Source organism: Chelmon rostratus, chromosome 7 (assembly GCF_017976325.1).
Source record: "Chelmon rostratus isolate fCheRos1 chromosome 7, fCheRos1.pri, whole genome shotgun sequence".
NCBI classification, from domain to species: Eukaryota; Metazoa; Chordata; class Actinopteri; order Chaetodontiformes; family Chaetodontidae; genus Chelmon; species Chelmon rostratus.
The window spans coordinates 10145147-10164561 of record NC_055664.1 but is presented as its reverse complement, the minus strand read 5'-3'; the positions used below and the strand labels follow the sequence as shown (position 1 = coordinate 10164561).

The window sequence follows — 19415 nt, the reverse complement described above, 5'->3', positions numbered from 1 at the left end:
TCTTCATAGCCACAACCAAAGAGTAGGTGGGATTCAGTTAAGAGAAGAAGCGTAACACTCCAAACTCCAGCGCTCTGTCACTGCCACAAACCTCCCGAAATCATTCAGCAGGCCTATGTGCGTAAATGTAAAAGTGGGCAGGAAATGTTCCCCTATGGAAAACTGTTCAAACCAGATGGTGAGTTCAAACTGATGTTGTTAATAACATTTCTTGTCATGTTTGTCATTTCTTCTGAAAGCACACATGATGGCAGAGGAGGCTGAAGGTTCGAGGGTCCCCGCACAATCAGTGTGCATCAGTTTGAACCTGGCCGTGTTTCTCTCATATGAAATTATTACAGGAATTACAGTGTCACTCTCCCTATCATCAACTCCCACAATGTATTGCCAGCTGGCAGACAGGTTGTCAGCTTGTGTCTTCACATGCGCAGCCTGGGCGGGAGCTGTGATGATGGGATATATTTATGTTTTAGTGTAGTGAAGAGGAGGAGGAAGGGGAGAAGAGAGCAGGATCAATACCTTCCTCTGCAGTTAAGATGTACTTATACAAACATTGGCATTGGGATGATAAATGACCAGAATCAACTCCTTACTGCCACAAAAAAAGGAAAGTAGGGGCAGAGAGGGAGATTTAGGACTGCAGCAGTTTGGCTTCCAGTCTTTGCAGTCAAGTAAGTTTCTCCAACCTGTTAGTGACCAAAAAAACAAATGATCACACCTTAAAATGCTCGGCTCACCAACACATTATTGGTTGTTTAATTTTTTTAATTAAATAAACATAATAAAATGGTAATATTCACTTGTATACATAATGAAGGGAATTTCTGGCCTACAGTGTCATTTGCAAAGCTTCGACTGCTGTGCCATCTGTGCAGTCCATGCTGTACAGACGTCAGGTATAAGCCGAATGCACCTTCACAGGTGCTGATAGGTGGACTTCTTACCTTTGGACAGAGTCTTGCTACTGGTTGTGTTTATTCTAAGCTAAGCTAACCATCACCTGGTTCTAGTGGTCTCAATCTTCTCGTCTAACACTCGGCAAGAAAGCAAATATTTCTTTAATATTTTGATGTTTGGCACATGGAAACACTTGAGTATAGTATATTTCCTCTACCAATGAATGGGACAACATGCGTAACACCTTATACTGTTTTTCCCTTATTGTTCTTATCATCAGGGCTTGACGAGACCAGGGTGTATTTTCTGCAACGCATTCTGTAAAACCTGTGAAGGCAAAGTGCTACATAGATAAAATGTATTATTATTGTATTGTATTTCAATCACACATTTCATACGGATTGGATTTTTTATTCCATCTTGAACAAATTCAGGGGAAAGCACTGGGGAGCTGGCATAGTAACAAACAGATCATGGAAGTGGTTTCATTTAGGTAGCGTGTGTCTGGCTGCCTCCTGGGGGATTTAGCTCCAGCTACTTTCACCGCAACCTTTTCACAGCTATTCCCCCACCCATTCAAAGGTTTCCCGTTTGGTCATGTCAGAAAGGTTTCTGTGCTTTAATAGCTGAGGAGTCAAGAAGGCATCGTGCTATGTGTCCTCTTTTCTGAGCTCCTCTCTCTGCATTATTAATCCAATGCTTTCAATGAATTTCAAACAGCGTGTGCTGCGCTTTGATGCTGTTTGAGGGACGGATGGTGGGGGGGGGGGGGGGGGGGGGGGGGGGGGGCAAGCTCAGAGCACAACACATCTGCGCCTTTTGGGAAGAAATGTCTCATTTGAAGGCTGGTCTTTGATGCAAGTCTGAATTAAAAAAAACAAAAGTTGAAGTGTGTGAGATATGAGCGTACAACGCTGCAGTTTATGTTTACCTGTCAGGCTAATCGGGACTCTACCTGTTCTCGCTTCTCGTTTGTCTGTTATGGAAAAACCAGACACAAAACAACTTATCAAATTGCTTTTTGGTGTTTAGCATTAGAGTCACAGCGTGCAGCTCTCTCCCGGCCCCCCTGCAGCTCCAAACAAATATCAGAGCCAGATAAGAGCAGAGTTTTGTTCTTCCCTGTTACTAATCCCACTTCAAAGAGAAGAGCTGAGTCTCTCCATCAGCCTCTTGTAATGGCCATGAAATGAACCGCAGCCTGTATTGGAGCTACAGTAGCTGCTCCCTCACAACACACTGATGTGACAAAAACCAGCGCCGACAGAGGAGACCAGTCGGTCCACGCTACACTGCAAACAAAACTGCCCTCAGCTTCATCTGGTTCACTTACTCATGTTTGCTTCTGGAGATACAATGTTGTGACAATGTGACACTGCAGCACTGTTGCAAAAAGATGAATATTATATCACATGCAGAGACCAACTTCGAAAGCTATACAGTTATCACTGTCGCTTCTGCATCATTTAAACGTTCCCACTGGCCTATAAGAAGATCCAAAGGCATGGAAACCAGCTTGATCCATATTTTATAGATTAATGTTCTTCATCTTCTGACTCTCACAACCCATTTGAGCTATCAATGCTGATAATAAATGATGCATTCATACCTGAGTCGCCTGGCTCTCATTTTAGATGTGTTGTTAACAAACAGGTTTTTGTTCTCTGCTAAAAAATATATAGCTAAATGAGCACAGAGGCGGAAATTTGAGTTCGCTGACTATAAGAGTGGTGATGTTAATCTGCTAACAATAGGGTTGCTACCAATAATTTCTTCCAATATCAGTTAATCTGCTGATTATTTTCTCAATTAATCTTTTAATTGTGTAGTCTATAAAATGCCAGAAAATAGTGGGAAAAAAATAATGTCATCAAATCTTCCTTGTGTTTCCCCTGTCCCTTTGTGTCACATCAGTCTCTCCTTGTTTGTGTTTGTGTGTGTGTGTGTGTGTGTGTGTGTGTGTGTGTGTGTGTGTGTGTGTGTCTGGACTGGGCAGTTCCCTGCAATTACGGCTCACCTACACCTGCTCCAAGTGCCAATCAGCCACCGCAGCTGCAGCCAATCCACACTCATCAACCACAGGATAAAAACTTAGATCTTCTCACCTGTCTTGGCCAGATCGTTGTCCTCCATGGCCTGTTAACACGTCACAGACACTCTGCTCACCTTTGTGCTTTGCTATAAGCTTTAGAGTTTTGATTTTTTTTCCAGCGACCAAGTCTGTTTTACTTGCGTTTTAGGATCATCTAACATCAACAAAGGAAAGCAGCAGATTCTCACAATTTAAAAGCACAAACAAGATACAACAACATTGAATATTGTGACAATGGTTTTAGTAAACAGTGCCATGCAAAAAGCTACCATTGCTGATTCAACACTAATGATTCAGTATGCTCTGTTCACCTTGAGGATTCTGTGCTGAAGGATCATTTGTTCATGTACTGAACACCTCTGGAGCATGCTTCAAGTGTTTCCATAAAACCAACAGTTGTAAAGTTTTATCTGCCCATAGCAAACCAGAAGTGCTGCAAAGAGGCTACAAACTGTAAAACGTGGATGCTTCACTCACATCTCCAATCCAGCAGCACAGAAGATCTCTACAATCTCTACAAGCGCAGTATCACGGTGGACGCCAAAGATTAGTGTCACCAATTCAATGTCTGACAAAATGTGGAATATGGTCACAATCTCCCCTCCTGTTCCTGAGTTATGGTGCTGAATAACAGCCAGAAAAGTGTTACTGCAGAGCATTATGATGTCCCAGTGAAGCTGACCTTTGACCTTTATGGATATAAAATGTCAGTTTATCCTACGAGGAGACATTTGTGTGAAAGTTTGTCATAATTAGTGTATGAGTTTTTGAGTTATGGCCAACAATGTGTTTTTTTGAGGTCACAGTGACCTTTGACCACCAAAATCTAATCAGTTCATCCTTGAATCAGAGTGAACGTTGCTTCCAGATGTAATGAAACTCCCTGCAGGAGTTCCTGAGATATTGCCTTCATTAGAATGGGACATACGTACGTACTGATAAGCAGGAAACTGTTGCCAGCACGGAGGCAGTAAAACACTCTGACCAACAAAATTAGAGTTATGAGGTCTTAACAGAACACCAGCGCTCTATAGCACCATTGCAAACCTTTGGATCGCTCCTCTAGGATAACAGCACAGTAGGTGGAGGGCTCCGCAGCATTTAACAGGTTACAGCTCGGCTTAAATACAAGACGTGACTTGAAGTTATTTTGTTTATGGCGAGCGTGATCGGCTCAGCGCGGGGGTGATGAGAAACGATAACACTCCTGAGGGCAGCGGAGGGAGGAGGAACCATTACGGCTGAGCGGCTCTGGTGCAGAGCCAAGTGTAAATTGCAATAACAGCAGCTCGATGAGTGAGATTACTGAGGGGGAAAGGGGCTATCCTCACTCTGCAGATAAACATGGAAACACACACACGCTAGCGCCGGTGAACAAATCAGCACACCTGTGGACACATCGAGAAACGGGCTCACAAACACACACACACACACACATACACACCGCGAGAAGGAGAAACGAGATGAGAAACCAATCAAGCAGAGGAGGAAAAACAGTAATTACATGACGTCAACAAGGGAGATGGAGAGCGGAGAGATACATATTGTGCCTCTCATTAATCATTAACAGTCTCAGAGGGACACAAGGTCAACAAACAGTGTTTTGATGTGTGTGTTTTTGTGTGCTTTTAGGTGAAATACACACCAACGGCGGAGCTACTGTGGCGCGCTGCCTGCAAACTCCACAGTGGCTTCATCAGAATTTGTGCCTCCAGGCTTTCAATTAGGATTCTTCAAGGGGAAAACATAAACACACACACATACATATAGGCAAGAATACAGGCACACTCTCACAAACATGGCGAGTCAAGCAGAATAACAGGAGATTCGGTGTGTGTACGTACTGTACACACACTTGCAAATCAGAGAAATGGAAATATGTTTTTATCTCTGATTGGGCATGCACGGGGGACGGAGGGGGGAGCGAGCGAGGAGGTTTTCAGAGAGGATCCTTTAAAACATCCACCTCCTTTCACTCTGCTGAGAGCGAGTCTTTATTTCCCTCACTCCGAGCCAAACTCGCTTATCTGCGCCGCAGGAGAGGATGCTGGAGGCGAGCTGCCCCTTTGCACCCGACGTTTGGGTGATTTTTCAACCCGTTTTGAGTTCATGCATGGTAAATATGGGTGAAAATGAAATTCACTAAACTCCCAATGTTGGACCATTCCTGCTTCAATGGACGTCAAGATTAATTATGCATCAAAGTCCAGAAATCAAGCCTGCATGCTCAGAGTCAAACTTCATGTGGTTTTGCCTTAATAAAGCATTACTAACTGTACGTAGTTATTCAACAATATATACTAGTGTTATCCTGCAATTAACAATCAATATGAAAAGTTCATATTTTATTCAGCTCATTCACTTCCAAGGTGATCAACATCAACTATATGGTTAATATAAAGCCAGCAGCCAGTTAGCTTAGCTTAGCATGAAGACTGGAAATGGGGGGAAACACTATTTGCACTATTTTTCTGTGACTTCCTGGAGTTTCTGCTCGATGACAACAGGCCATTTGTACACTTTGGTGTAAAAAGATATGGAGTGTTAATTAGTAACTTTCATAGGTGCTGGTGGGCAGATTGCCCCCTGCTTTCAGTCTTTATGCTAAGCTAGCTAAAGCGCATATAGTCCCACGTGGTACATTGATCTGACCAAAGTCACCATGTCTATTAAAAGTCTCCAATGCACTGGTGCATAGCAACAAATCAATACTTTGACATGTGGGGGCCAAGACGCCTTGTTTCTAGTGGCAGCAGTGACATATTTGTATCATTCATGGCGGTACGTAACTCTGCCGCTGCCTCCGAGGCGACGTTCAGCATACGGAGGATGCTGCTCTGCTGAAAGCCTGCACAGTAAAACGCTGTTTCCCTTTTGATCCTCTAACCTCACTCTCCTCCTGCCTCTTCAGCTCTTCAGAATCAGCCTGCTCATCCTCACTGTGCAGGCAGTGGGAGTGGGGCACAAGTGTCTGTGTGTGCTCTTTACTACAAGTGTTTTCGTGTGTGTGTGTGTGTTTGTGCGCGTGTGCGCCACAGACAACTCATCTGTATGAGCTCCATTGGCAGTTACATAAACCATACTGTCATGCAGGCTACAGGGCATACTGAAACACTGCCAAATCAGTGCTAGGTCAATAACTACAAACTGCAGATTTTTTTGGATTTTCTTTCCTTTGTTGGGCAGCCAGTGCACATCTGGTTGAAAGTGTGGAGGAAGTGGGAGGGTTCTGTTGCCGTGCAGCACAGAGGTCAGTAATTACCATGAAATATAATTACTGACTTTCCCTGGGACGTTTTTTCTCTGAAAAGACAGATAGTAGTTTGACCGCAGTAATTAGAACATAAAGAAGGCCGTTTGAAAGGCGCAGAGAAGCAGGAATTGAGGCTGAAATGGAGCTAAACTGCCTGTCAATTTATGCACCTGACACTTGTGCCAAACCTCACCTCTGCAGCCTCTGGCTATGAGAAAATGGCTCGCTATTTAATGATGACAGTCATTTAGCTTGATTTTACACATTAAATCATTTGAAAACATTATGCTCTCTGCAGTCTTTATGGAAATAAAACACAACACAAGGGCTCCCGTTAATCCCCGTGCTGAGCGTAGGTGCGGGAATGACACTGAGATGAAGGTATGCTGGTATCTTTTCCCATCTACAAGTCAAGTGTGGTGATGGTTCATCTCCTCGGCGGAGCCTCGGGGGCAGGTAGAGCGAGTCGGCGGGGGGAGAGGAATGGACGCTGACTTGCTTGTCATGAACATCAGCTGTGTGACTGTGACTGGCGATGCTGGGACCTTGGCACGGGCTGCCTGGCAAACCGCAAGGCACAGAAAGTCAGCTGCACGCTTCCCATTTCCTCTGTGGCAGCCAGGACTCCTGAGGTGACGCTCTGCTGAAGTGAACAGTTGTCGAGCCCAGACGTTGAAGCCGATCTCCCTCTCACACAAATATGTCTGTTTCCATTTTAGCTGTATTTTTGCAAAGCGGCGGCTCCTCTACTGCAGCCGCTGTCGAGCCACCTCCACGCGATGCGCACGCCTGTCAGAGCGAGACACGCATTCAGTTGCCTTTTTGCTTCCTTAGTGTTTCTCTGAGGTTCAGGCTGAGGGGGGCTTTGGTAAAATCACGAGTCTCAGCAAAAAGCAGGCCAGCTGTCATGCAACCAAGGAGCCGTCCCCAGAAAAGCTGTGATCAAACTGCTCACACTGACTCACTAACTTTTTTCTTCAAAAAAAAAAAACAACAACACATTTTTCAGAGGGGATTTCTGCACTGCAGCAGTAAAACTCTCAGCTCACATGCCGGTGACACCAAGCCAAGAAGCACTAATGCCTTCATGCCCCAGAAAAGCCTGAAATCACAAAACTACAAACAAACGACTCCACAATAAAAAGTAATTTGTTTTCATCTTAATACAGCTGGTGCTGTGGTTAAAAAAAAAAAAAACTTTGATTCACAGGAATTTCCACTGAGATAAACGATGAGGGAAGGAAAGAAAGAGAAGGGATGAGGGAAGAAACACATTACAGCTCCTCTTCGAATTATTCTTTCAAACTCCCATCTGTTACACAACTTAATGAGCCTTGAAATTGGTGAGATTACATTTTTTGGCGTTTCTTTCATTTGTGTGGGTGTCGCCAATCTCTGGGGATTGGTTTCCTCACTTTGGGATTGTACGGCGTGCCACTGCAGTGATGAAAGGAGCCACAAACTAAGCAGCAGGCCAGCAAATAGATGAGGGAGTTCCCTGTGATCAGCCAGGGGTTTGGCTCAATCAGCCGGATGATTTACAAAAGCCGTGAAGCAGGTCAAAGCACTTCTCCCGGCTTCAGGTTTAATCATGTGCTGAGGGTGAGAAGCTGCTCAGTCACAATGAAAATGCCAACGAGGTGAGATGGCAACACAGCAGGTTCCTTCGGTCCAAGAACGTAGAGATGAGGTGAACTCAACAGACGTCGAGACTTCTCGTGATTGAAAGGAGCAGCTCCTCGTGTTTGGAAATATGCTTATTCATTTTCTTGCTGAAAGTCAGATGAGAAGCGACGACACAGCAGTTGTCAGCTCGGCTTAGCAAAAACAGCCCTGCTCAAACTAAATCCGCCTAGCAGCACCGCTAAAGCTCACTAATTAACGTGTTACATCTTGCTTGTTTAATCTGTTTTTGAAAACGCCACATTCCAGGTGTAAAAATGTATTGATCTTTATGATTAGAAGAAGAATCTACTGTGCAGCAAAACCACGTGAAACTACCTCCGAGTAGCAGTTCCGATTCGATAAAAATGACATTTCAATCTGAAAGTAGGTGATTACCTTGAGATAAATAACTGAAATCAATAATTTCATTTTCCCAAAACATGCTGGTTTCACTAAATCATACAGTAAATTTTTTTTTAAGTTTATTTTGAGCTTGGAAATTCTCTAAATGTTAGCTGAACTATCTCATGCATTGGTTGAGTCCAGCTGAGTGGGACACCGAGGCATCGCTATTTGTAGCAGATGAGAATGAGAAAAATCAATATTGTGGCTCCCGAAAGCTTCTTAGTTTGTTCATCTATAATAACTGAATCATAAACATTGCCGGCATTCTGCAGTGATTGATGTTTTGCCTTCAGACGCTTCATCTGGCTCAGCTACACTGACCATTTTGGACTCGAGAGCGAAGACCCGGAGAGACTGTTTAGAGGCCGGCCAGCTTGTTGGCGGGCGACTCTGTTGCTCCGATCGAGTGCCAAGCGGCCATCAGCTGCGAGGGGGGTCCACGTGACACAGGGGCGGCTCGCTACGTAAACCAGGCGACCCAGATAAGACTCCAGTCTGCTTTTGTGGGCCAAGCAGCAGGAGAGTAGCTTTGCAAATGAACTTAAAAGAGCAAGGTGTTCAAATTAGGACCCTAATTATGAGGAATGATGAATCTGTCCTGTGCTTGCGCTGTCCCAGCAGAGACTGACAGATAGAAACAACCTCCCAGGGAAGAGATAGCCAGGTGTTTGATGTGATAATAATGTGGGGAATCAGGATGAAATCATAGTTTGGATACTATTCAACTAATAGATCCTTTCTCCAAGCCCAGTGGGTTCGTAAACACCGAGCCATCTGAAGTGTGCAGCTTAGTACGATCAAAGCAGAGTGGTGGATGAAACTGTCGGGTGAGGAATTGGGAAAATAACTTCATTCGTTCATTTGTTTCTGAGGTTATTTTAAGACTTGGCAGCTTGCAGAGTCCAAGAGTTCTCTGCCACACTCAATGCCCATTAAGAATTTATAAAAGCAGAAGTAGGCCACAGACAATTCAAGCAGAAAGAACATAAGGCCAAACTGCCTCTTCTTCTTTCTGCTCTCTGTGTGAAGGAGCGAGACAAATGAGGTGGTCTTCCAGCGAGAGGAGACGCTGCAGAAACCAACGTCAAGGCTTCACTTCAACAGAGGAGCAAACCACAGAAGCAACAAGAAGCTGCGGGAAACCATCGGAGCAGACGCTTCATATTTCCCCCAAGTCCTCCCTTTTTGATCAAACTATCCAACACAATTTGCCCTGAAATGGCTCATTTTTAAATGCGGTTCTGAGGCACTGTCCAATAAAACAATTCCTCAAAAGCTGCAGTGGATTTCCAGAGACATCTGCAGAGGGCACGTGTTGTCTTCGGGCTCGTGTCTGCTCAGACGAGAGGGGTTTGTGACAGAGCTGCTTTGAGGAAAGATGGTGATATGAAAAGTCTGCGGGCCATGAGGCTGCTGCTGAATCTATAAAGAAAGAAGTGTTTCACTGAGTTTATGTTCATTAAGCCCCAGTGATGAGCTTATTGTGTGTTGTTTAGTTCACTGATTGTGTCTTATTGTTTATTAGCAATAGACCCAGACCCATTTTTTATCATCAACATCCAGGAGCAGAAACAGTAGCATTTGGATCTGCTGGGCATTCAGAAGGCAAGTCAGTCCCAAATCAAGTTAAGGGACGAGATGCAATGACAGACACTCACTGTCAGCTCATGATTTATGTCCCCCTGTCAAATAAATCCACGCTTCAGCTCAGCGCCACCGGCTGAAAAACCTCCGTCCACATCGCCAGTTTGTCTCATCTTTGTCTGTTACTCTAACATCCAAAGAGACAACATGTTAACTTGGAGCAGCAGCTTTTCTTTTCCACTTCGGCTCCTTTGGAAATGAGCACAGCAGTTAGGCTGTTTTTAGTCCATAATGGGAAGAGCACAGAATAGCGTCAATAAAAATACAGCTTCTTAACCTAACTGAGGCAGCTGTCCTGACCTTCAGGTGCCTACAGAGGCAAACACACTTCAATTAAAATCAATTCTGTAGCCGAGCAAACAACTTTAATCAAGCGGTTACATTCATTGATACTACAGATTATTAGAGTGTGCATGTGTGTGTGTTGGTTTGCACCAGATTCATAACTTGTTACCCGATCACAAGTTCAATCGTTTTACCTTGATTTTAATCATGGAAGATATTACAACCCCACGATGAGCCCGTGCTCCTGAAGATAACAAGTCAAACCTTCGCTAGACAAACTGGCGGTAGCAACAAAAGCAGTCTCAGTTCAGGGATTAAATGTCCTGAATGAAAAGTTCAAGATGGAAATCAAACCGCTCCACAGTTCATTAGAGTGCCGGCTGGGTTCAGAAAACTCAGCAAACAGGAAGAGCAAGTTGTCTTTATGACCTAAGCTTTAATATCACCAGAAAACAATTAAGCTGCACGTCTCAGCTGCCGTACTAAGAAGATCAGGTTTAACTTCCTTTTGCCTTCTTGAACATGTACAAATCACAAGTCTGAACACCTCTCATCTAACATGGAGACAAGTAGTTTCACCCTGATTTAATCTCTAGTTCTTGCTTTGTCTACCGTCTCGGACCCGGTGAGCGCAGTCAAAACAGACCAGAGCATTCAAGAAAGCAAACTGCATCCCATCATGTACGATCCTTAGCATGGCACTCAGAAGCCTCGTCAGGCCCTCAGAGGTATCTGCGGTATTTGTGGGCACTTTATAAGATATGAAAGCAGCTAAAAGATAAAGCTGCCTTATACTGTCTTATGTTCAGATATAAAAAGGGAAAAACATAAACCACAGATCGTCACATCTTACATCCTGGTATCTTTTCCACTCCTGTAGCAACATCTAATACTGTCTATAACATTTGAAAAACTCAATCCAGCAACTGAGGTTTCACCAAGAGCACGCTGATAGACACGACTGAGGAAATAAAACAGGTTACATATCCGTGTCCCTCTGCCAAGATTTTTCCATTTGTCCAGATATCTAAACTGTTTCTGTAACCTCCTTGCTTATTAGCCTGGCCGGCAGTCCCTGAAGCGTTATTTTCAGCTTCAAATCCGTGGAGTGAGATGCTGTAATGATTTTGTGGGAGGTAAATTTGCAACGTGCAGCAGTAATGTCGCTCTGCTAATTCAGCCCTTCCCCTCCCACTCCACCCGTGAGGTGAATGACTGAAACATACACACCGGCACGCACACACGGTGCACTAATGCTGCCGCTGCCGAAACGTGTGATTTACACGACTGAAAGATGACTACGCTGCCTGTTATCATATATTAACACCTGGTTGTCAAACTGTCCTTTCACATCCCAATCTGTTGTGCTACAATCTGAATACTGATGCAGGATAACTTACACTTTTTGGTAATTTTCTCATTTTAAATGTGACATTTTTCATCCATGTGCAGAAACATAAACTTGAAGAGGATTTTTTTTTTTTTTTTTTGCCGTTCATGCGGTTTAATCTGACAGCAGCTCATCCATCAGCCGCGGGATGAAAAGAGCTCGGTAAACACCTTCCACAGCACTTCACCAAAGCAACGTCCCTAATAAAGATGTCAATTCATTTTATTGATTCACTTTACATCGCAATCTGTGGAGCCGAGGAACAGGGGCTCATCAGCCCTGTGTACACAGCTGGTGAATTTATGGCTGCATAATAATCAGACAGCAGCCACACTTGCATTACAAAAATTGTTTTCATCCCAGTCACTTAACCACCCAGTGTGTATTAGTTTCACTGTGTGTTCGGCACCAGTCCAAGTGATTTATGATGCTGCGGTTGAGTAAATTGCCGTTCATATCTTCTTAGCTGTTGATAAAGATTGTGTTGGTTGATGGAGTGTTTGTTGATTACACTCACGGGGGAAACTAAACCTGATATGAATCAACATGCAGGGAATTAATATGCCAATAGTACTAGATTACTGATGTAATTGCTTTACAATTGCAATAATACATCGTTTTAGCGGTTTAAAGCTTTTTATTTAAAAATGATATTAAAAAACACCTCTGTTGCATAGTAAATGATATATATAAGAGCTGGTCTTAGTTTAGCATGTTGACATTTGCTAAACACAAAGTGTCATTAGTTTTACAGGTATTTGATCATAAACCGAAGTATTGGACAAATTCATTATTTACAAATAATTATTTTTGGCATGATGGTGGCGCTATAGTTAACCAAAAGTCAGCAAGGTATTGTGGGGACATGTTTGTGTGTACTCATCATCCAATAGTAGTTGAGATATTTTAGCCTGGACCAAAGTGGACCAAGCGAATCCAACAATGGAGCCATGATCCAAATGTGGCTGAAACTAACAAAACAGTCCATCACATTAAAACAAGAAAACAATCTGTAGATGCAACATGTCATCACATTACTTTAATTACTAGCACAGACAGTCCATGACAGCAGCATCAGACAGACTGACCGCAATAAGTCACATGTTAGACCATTAATAAAGCCAAGTCAATTTAACTTTGTGTACCATTAGGATGAAAAACAATCCCTTCGAGTGTGGTCCATCTGCCTGTTGGACAGCGGACAAGAATCTGCCTGACAACAGCGGAGGCCGCAGCACAGCATCTACTCAATCCACAAAAGTCCCCTAATCCAGCAGTACATGCTTTAAAGCTGCTTAATATTTGCATATGGGGGCAGACCAGCTCCTGTTGTAGGTTTACCAACATGGAAGGACTTATTTCCAAAGAGACTTATTTTTTGGCTTTTGCAAATCATAAATGCTGGTTTCTACCCTCAGAAAGGACAGCGTGCACCTCATGCTCCTTGTGGTCAAACCTAATTTAAAGCAAAGTGGTAGACAAATTCAAACTTTGAAAAGTTGGGTGATTACAATTCATCCTGAGGGGGGCATGAATGTCTGTACCTAACTTCATGCCAATATAAATAGTTTTACTTAGAACAATACAAAGCAGATTAAATGCCTATCTCAAGTCAAACTACTTATTTAATCTAAGCCAAAGTGTTTGTGCAACCAGCCCTATGTGCTGCCTATAATCACAATAACAAACTGCAAACTCTTATATTTCCAATGTAACATCACTGGGCTTGATTTTTCTGACCTGGTTAACAAATAACTGCCACTATTTTCTCTTGTGGAGGAAAAGCACATTTTTTAGTTTTAAGGCTTGTTAGTTTTAAAATGGGATTAAGAACAAATGCTTTAACTCTGAGAAGAAAAGTGTTGGGAGCAACAAAAAAAAAAACATTCCCAAAAGTACGCCAGATAATGACCACGAGTGAAAATGGATGCCATTACTCCCACTGCTTTAATAAACATGATGCGTGAAAGTGCAGCCAGAATGCAGTTTCTTTCGAAGGTATTAAAATTAGTTCAGAAACTGAGTGAAATTCAGTGATTCTCACTAAAACATGCCCAACAAGCCTCTCCATCACCCACAGAGTGCAGCGCAGTTCAATAGGCTCGCTTTGCTAAGTAAGCAAAGGTCTGAAGTCTCCTAAAACCTGTGAAGCTGTTCAGAGTTGCCGGATTCGTGCTGAATATTAATGTGATGACCTCATCATTACATGCCCGGTCGGGGTTATTTCAGTCCAAGTACTTAGAGAAATTCCAATCTCTGCTTAAAGTGGATTAAACAGCTTTTTCTGTCAAATTTATGTTTCCTGTCCATGGGCTGTTGAATTCAGCCAAGTTCAAAGTAAGGCAGGGCTAATTCAGAGTAGCCTGAATACTGCCACTGATTTCTCACTGCAGTCATCCACATAACCAAAGGCTTTCTTTTTAATCACTGAAAACCCGAAATCTCCAAAGAAGCTGGTGCTTGTAATGATCTGGCAGCCAATCAAGGCCAAGTTTATGCTAATAACTAATCAAGCTAATTACCATTTCTGTCCATTCCCAGATGGGCAAACTTGTTCAAAAATGTTGCAGGTCATAAAAATTAATAGTGGGAGAAAAAAAACTTGGTTCTCGAATGCACATACACATACATGCAACTTCACTTATACTTGCTTATAAATACACCCACCACATCTGTGTGCATACAGCAGTATGTAACAACGCTCCTTCGGTGTTAATTAGCACTGAGTGGAATATGGCTGGGAGGTGCCAAAGTAAGATCAATAAGACTGAAAATTTTTGACTTAATTTAGTCAGAACCAAACGCTGCTTCTTGCACTCACCAATGCTGACGGAGGTGATGTGACAGCGACAGAAACGAGAGATCGGCCGCTGTCGTATGAGCTTTTTTGCCTTGATGACTGCTTAGTTATGAGTCAGTAACAGCAGGGGACGACAGGGGGCAATTTTGTCATCCGAAAATACCTGTGAGTCAACATGAGTTCAAGCATGCTTGGAAAATGTTTTTGGCGGGAATGAGCAGAAACTCCTCACAGTGGCTTTTTCCAGCGCAAAGTCACCCAACCTACAGACACACGCTGACCACCTACAGGCAACTGTGAAAGCCTCCAACCATGTGTGGATGTCTCCATTTAGCGGCAAATCTTAGCTTAGCTAATGATCTTGCATTCAGTGTTTTGAGAGGATACAGTGTCACAGCAGGTGAAGCACAGGTGTAATCAGTGCTGTTAGTGCCACTTTTAGGGCTGGCTCACTGGTCAGTCTTACTTGTGTTCATGTCACATCATTAATTACTGTAATTACGAGCTACCGAGCGGGAAAAAAATGCTCACGGCAGCCTCTGAGCTGGAATTCTGAGTCAGAGATAGCGAGCTTTTCTAACAGCAACTTGGTGACGATAACTACAGGAAGTGTCAACATACAGTGGGCAAAACAGCTGCAAGCTACATGGAAAAAAAAAATCCAATCTAATGCAACTGATTCAGTTACAGTTTCACGTGTTAACGAACTGTGAAACTGTATCCAGTATCCCCACAAAGATGCTCATGTCAACAGTTTAAAAGACCACAAGGCCAACAGCACGGGCAGCCATCTTGGAATAAAGCGTCTCCAGGGAGTTTATCCGACACAAAATAACAAGAGGTCATTTGTTCTTCCAATTCTGTCAACGTTGTGTGAATTGCAGCAAGTTTATTAGCAACACCTGAGCTCATCCTGTTGGGACACGTCTCACTGTCTGCTGTGAAAAGGGCAATTCTGAGGGGGTCTAAATATCACCGTGTTGTAATCTTGGAGAATCTAAAACATGTCAAATCTGTGAGCACAACAGCACAGAGAGGGAGCAAGCGCAAACAGCAGGTCCCGGCTGAAGACCCCGGAGAGCTGAAGACCATCGTGATGTTTAGTAACCTTGTCAGTAGCTTAAACTCTACTCTGAGTGCAACAAAAAAAAAAAAGTCGTAAAGTGTCTGAGTCAGCCATTTTCCACCATCTGGAGCTCCTGACAGCTTTCCAGTCTCTCTTGTCAGCTTGTTCGTTCCTCCTTGACATGAACACACCGAAAGAAGTCAGCTTTAGGGATTTAGATTGTTCTGCTGGATTCTTAAAGCTTTGTTTTTTTTAAAGTTGTTGTTTAAAGTTGTTTCGCCAAGAGACAGAGAGAGAGAATGAGCAAAGGGTAAAGATGTGAGATGTGCGGTTTGTGGAACAGCATCACCGCGGCGCGGAGTGTTGCTCTTGTTCTGTGCAGGTGTGTGTGGATAAGGGGGAGACGGAGGGAGGAGGGGAGACCAAGGGCAGAGCGTGGGGTGAGGATGGGGGAGGCAGCGCTGCAGTGCTGACCGCTGCGAGACTCATCCATCCAGAACGTGCAGAGCTGCTCCGCTCCGGTTGCTGGCTGGTTCATGACTTTGATGGAGAACTTCTCCACTCTGCTCGCTACTTGACAAAGCACATCAGCTCAGCAGGAAAATCATTCCACGTCCCCTCCACCGCCTACGCCTCCTCCTTCTCGCAATCGCACCGGAGTCGTGTTCTCCCCAAAAAATCAAGAGGAGACGGCAGCTTTTCTTTACTTTGCACATTATCACCAAACAAAAGGCTCAGGTGATTTCTCCGCCGGCGAGGGATTCAATTATTCAAAAGCTGCTTTAGCTCCTGTTGTGTGTGCTCCATGAATTAATCTTTTCCTGAGGCGGCCGGGTGAATGACTTGTTACAAACAGCTCGCAGGGAAGTGCAGGCGACATCTACCACCGGTCCATTTGAGGGAATGACTGCACACCCGCTGGACTGCAGGACTGAACCCAGAAAACGCTGCTTTTTAACCTGCTGTTGGTGCTTTTGGACATTTTTTCCATCCGGGTACCTCTGAGTTTGAAGCGCCAGGTCAGAGGAGATTCACTGCTGCTGTTACACGCTCTGTAGAGCCAAATGACTCTTAACATTTCAAATGTCCAACTTGTCCTTTGTGCATACATGTGTGTCTGCGTTTTCGCAACGTCAGTACGACAAACGACAATCGACAAACACAAATTTGAATGTGAGCACATATACTTTTAAAAAAGCAAATATATACCCTCATATACATGCACAAACAAATACTCCCACAACTGCAAATGCATTTTAAATGTTGTGAAATAAGTCCTAGCTGTAGTCAACGCTCTCCTCTCCCATCCTCCTGTCCTAATGTGCAGCAGATCACACTGTAAATGATGTCAAAGCTGTGTTTCAGAGCAGAATGGAAGGCAAAGTCTTTCACATTCAGTCACAGCAAGCAGTGAGTGGCACAATTTCCTCATTGTATTGTTTGGTATTACTTTCATTCAATCTGTAATATTAATACTTGAGATCAGATGTGTGCTAAATTGTCGTTTACAACTTGTACTGGCTGACTGAACTGGAAGCCAGCTGTCCACGTCCCTGCCGCGTACTGCCGAGAGGTGTTCACGGATCATCTTCGGTGTCCCACAATCTGCTGACAGGCGCGAATATTTCAAACACTGAGGTGTCACTTGCTTGCTGGTAAGTCTTATGACAGCGTCGCTCAATTGACAAGCAAAACAAAAAAAGATGAAAAAGTCATTTTGTTGAGAAAAAATAAAGATCAGAGCATCAGCTCCTTTCAAGATGTGATCAGATTTGGGGTGTTCATGCCAAGGCTGCATCGCTATATGCAATATTTTTATAAAATATTCCATCTGCTGGCATTTTATAATGTGCAAGACATTTCTCAAATTAGTGCCACAACTACCCAAACTTAAAACACTAGTAGTGACATTAACAGAATACTCCAGGGCATTAGGTAATGAACTTTAGAGTTTGTGCAGAATAAAAAGATCTATTTATATCCTCCTCCCTTTCACATTCAAATGAATGGAGCTGGAACATCTGTGACTGCTGTGGGAAAACCTAACAGCAGTTTTCCATTGCAAGCTGTAACCCCCCTGTGGTCTTAGATCTCTGATGCCCGGGACTGCTGACTTATTTATACTGAGACAAATGATAAGAAAGCAGTAATATACAGGACAGTTGGTGCAACCCGAGCGTCTCTTCACCTGCACTGGCACAATAAAGTGCGCGCTGTCAAGTGAATCACCTGCAAAACATTTCAACAGGCTCACTGTACCCCTACAATAGCAGAGATCATAAATGAGCAAGTTCCCCGCTCACAGTAGAAACTGCTCACTTCTGTCACAATGAGCGCTCAACCTTCGCCACATTGTGTTCCTTAAAGTTGGTGCAAAACCACAGTTTAGTTCAAATTGTGAACGTGAAGCAGCTCTGAAGCATTGTAGTGAAACATGATAAATACTGTTTTCTATCGTAAATCCACCTTTCTGCCGCTCCGGGGTAACAGCCCACGCGCCATGGCGCTCCCCGGCTGATGCTGCTGGGCGCACTTTGACAGAGCAGCTGCACATTATCTGACACGCAAATGGATCATATCCGCGCCGCAACACTAAATGTCGGACGAGAAATCTCATCAGTTAACGCAAATCTGTCCACAACAGCGGCTCCCGCTGTTAAATCTCTCGTGAACGCCGTCTCCCTCTGCGCATTAGCGCACGGATCGTGCGTAAATGGGTTAATCCCGACGCGTCTTTCTTTTAAAACATAAAATGGTCCTACCTCGCTCATGGTGGACGGTGATGTAGAGGTGTCTCGGCTGCTTCCAGTACGCGAGTTGCGGAACGAGAAGTTTCAGCAACAGTAGTCTTTAAAAGAGTGGCTCGCCGCGGACAGAGAAGCTTTATAAAGTGTTAAGCCCAACTCCTCCGTGTCATCACGTCACCAATAAACCAATAGGAACGCCGTGGGCAAATGTGTCTCCCAAGTCACCACCCAGCTCCTTCAAATATTCATACGCTGTGTAAGCCCTTTTCATCGTGATCAGCCAAACGGAGCATCTCTCTCCTCTTGATGAACACCAACACTCGCAAATGTGAGCGCTGGGACGCGTTTCATGCACCAGTCACCGTGTCATCAATAGACATTTTTATTTCACCACATGCACCATTGTCACTCCCATCTGAGCGTGTGGCACTAAGGCGTGGGTGTGAGCTCCATCGCAGAAGCTCTAAAGTGAAATTATGTTGTGTTTTTCTATCCTCCCTTTCAAATATGTGCGGTTTGCCTTTGAACACAATGAGCTTCTCTTATTCCCTCCACTACAATGTTTATATAACGTCTCTACATTTATAGTTTTGTGTTTATGAAATGTGTTTGCCTGCCATTGCCCTCACATTTATTGTAGTATTAATTGTATCTAGTAAAGGTTTACTGTGGTATAATAAGATAATTAGATTTTCTCTGCTGAATTCCCAAACAACAGTATGTTAAATTTATTGCATCAGGGAGACCGAGCTCTGCGTTTTAACTTTATTAAATTCCTCAGCTGAAAGAAAGAGTGCTGGTGATTTTTCAGAAGCAACCGTGCCTTTTTCTAGCGGGGCTGTATAATCTGTTTGCATCCAGCCCTGTCCATTCCCTCCTGTTCATTCCCTTCAACATCAATTTCACAAATTGAGGTAGCTAATTATCGTTTGTCCTAAATCCATACGACCATTTGTAAAATTCAATGCAGGCGGTGTTCATCAAATTGAACATCCAAATAGCAGCTCCAGAGGGCAGCCTCCATCTGGCTCCTGCACATCTAAATGGAAATTGTTTCAGACGGAGAGAAACAGGAGCAAAGTTCACAAAGCTCTGATGTGGGTGCGGCGTGAAGGCTGGTCAGCGTCCGTGTGGTCCTTCACTGGAGTCCCAGCGGAATCGTGATGGATGG

At 43.8% G+C, this 19415-nt stretch overlaps 1 protein-coding gene across 1 annotated transcript in view; it reads right to left on the bottom strand.

The window, feature by feature from the left end:
- pcp4b (Purkinje cell protein 4b) overlaps positions 1-18420 on the bottom strand; it is a 30658-nt gene extending 12238 nt beyond the window's left edge. Inside the window, exon 1 of the mRNA XM_041941271.1 lies at positions 18260-18420. Coding sequence (XP_041797205.1) covers positions 18260-18268 — 9 coding nt within the window. The 5' untranslated portion in view covers positions 18269-18420. The remainder of the gene's footprint in view (positions 1-18259) is intronic.
- Positions 18421-19415: the final 995 nt, after the last annotated feature.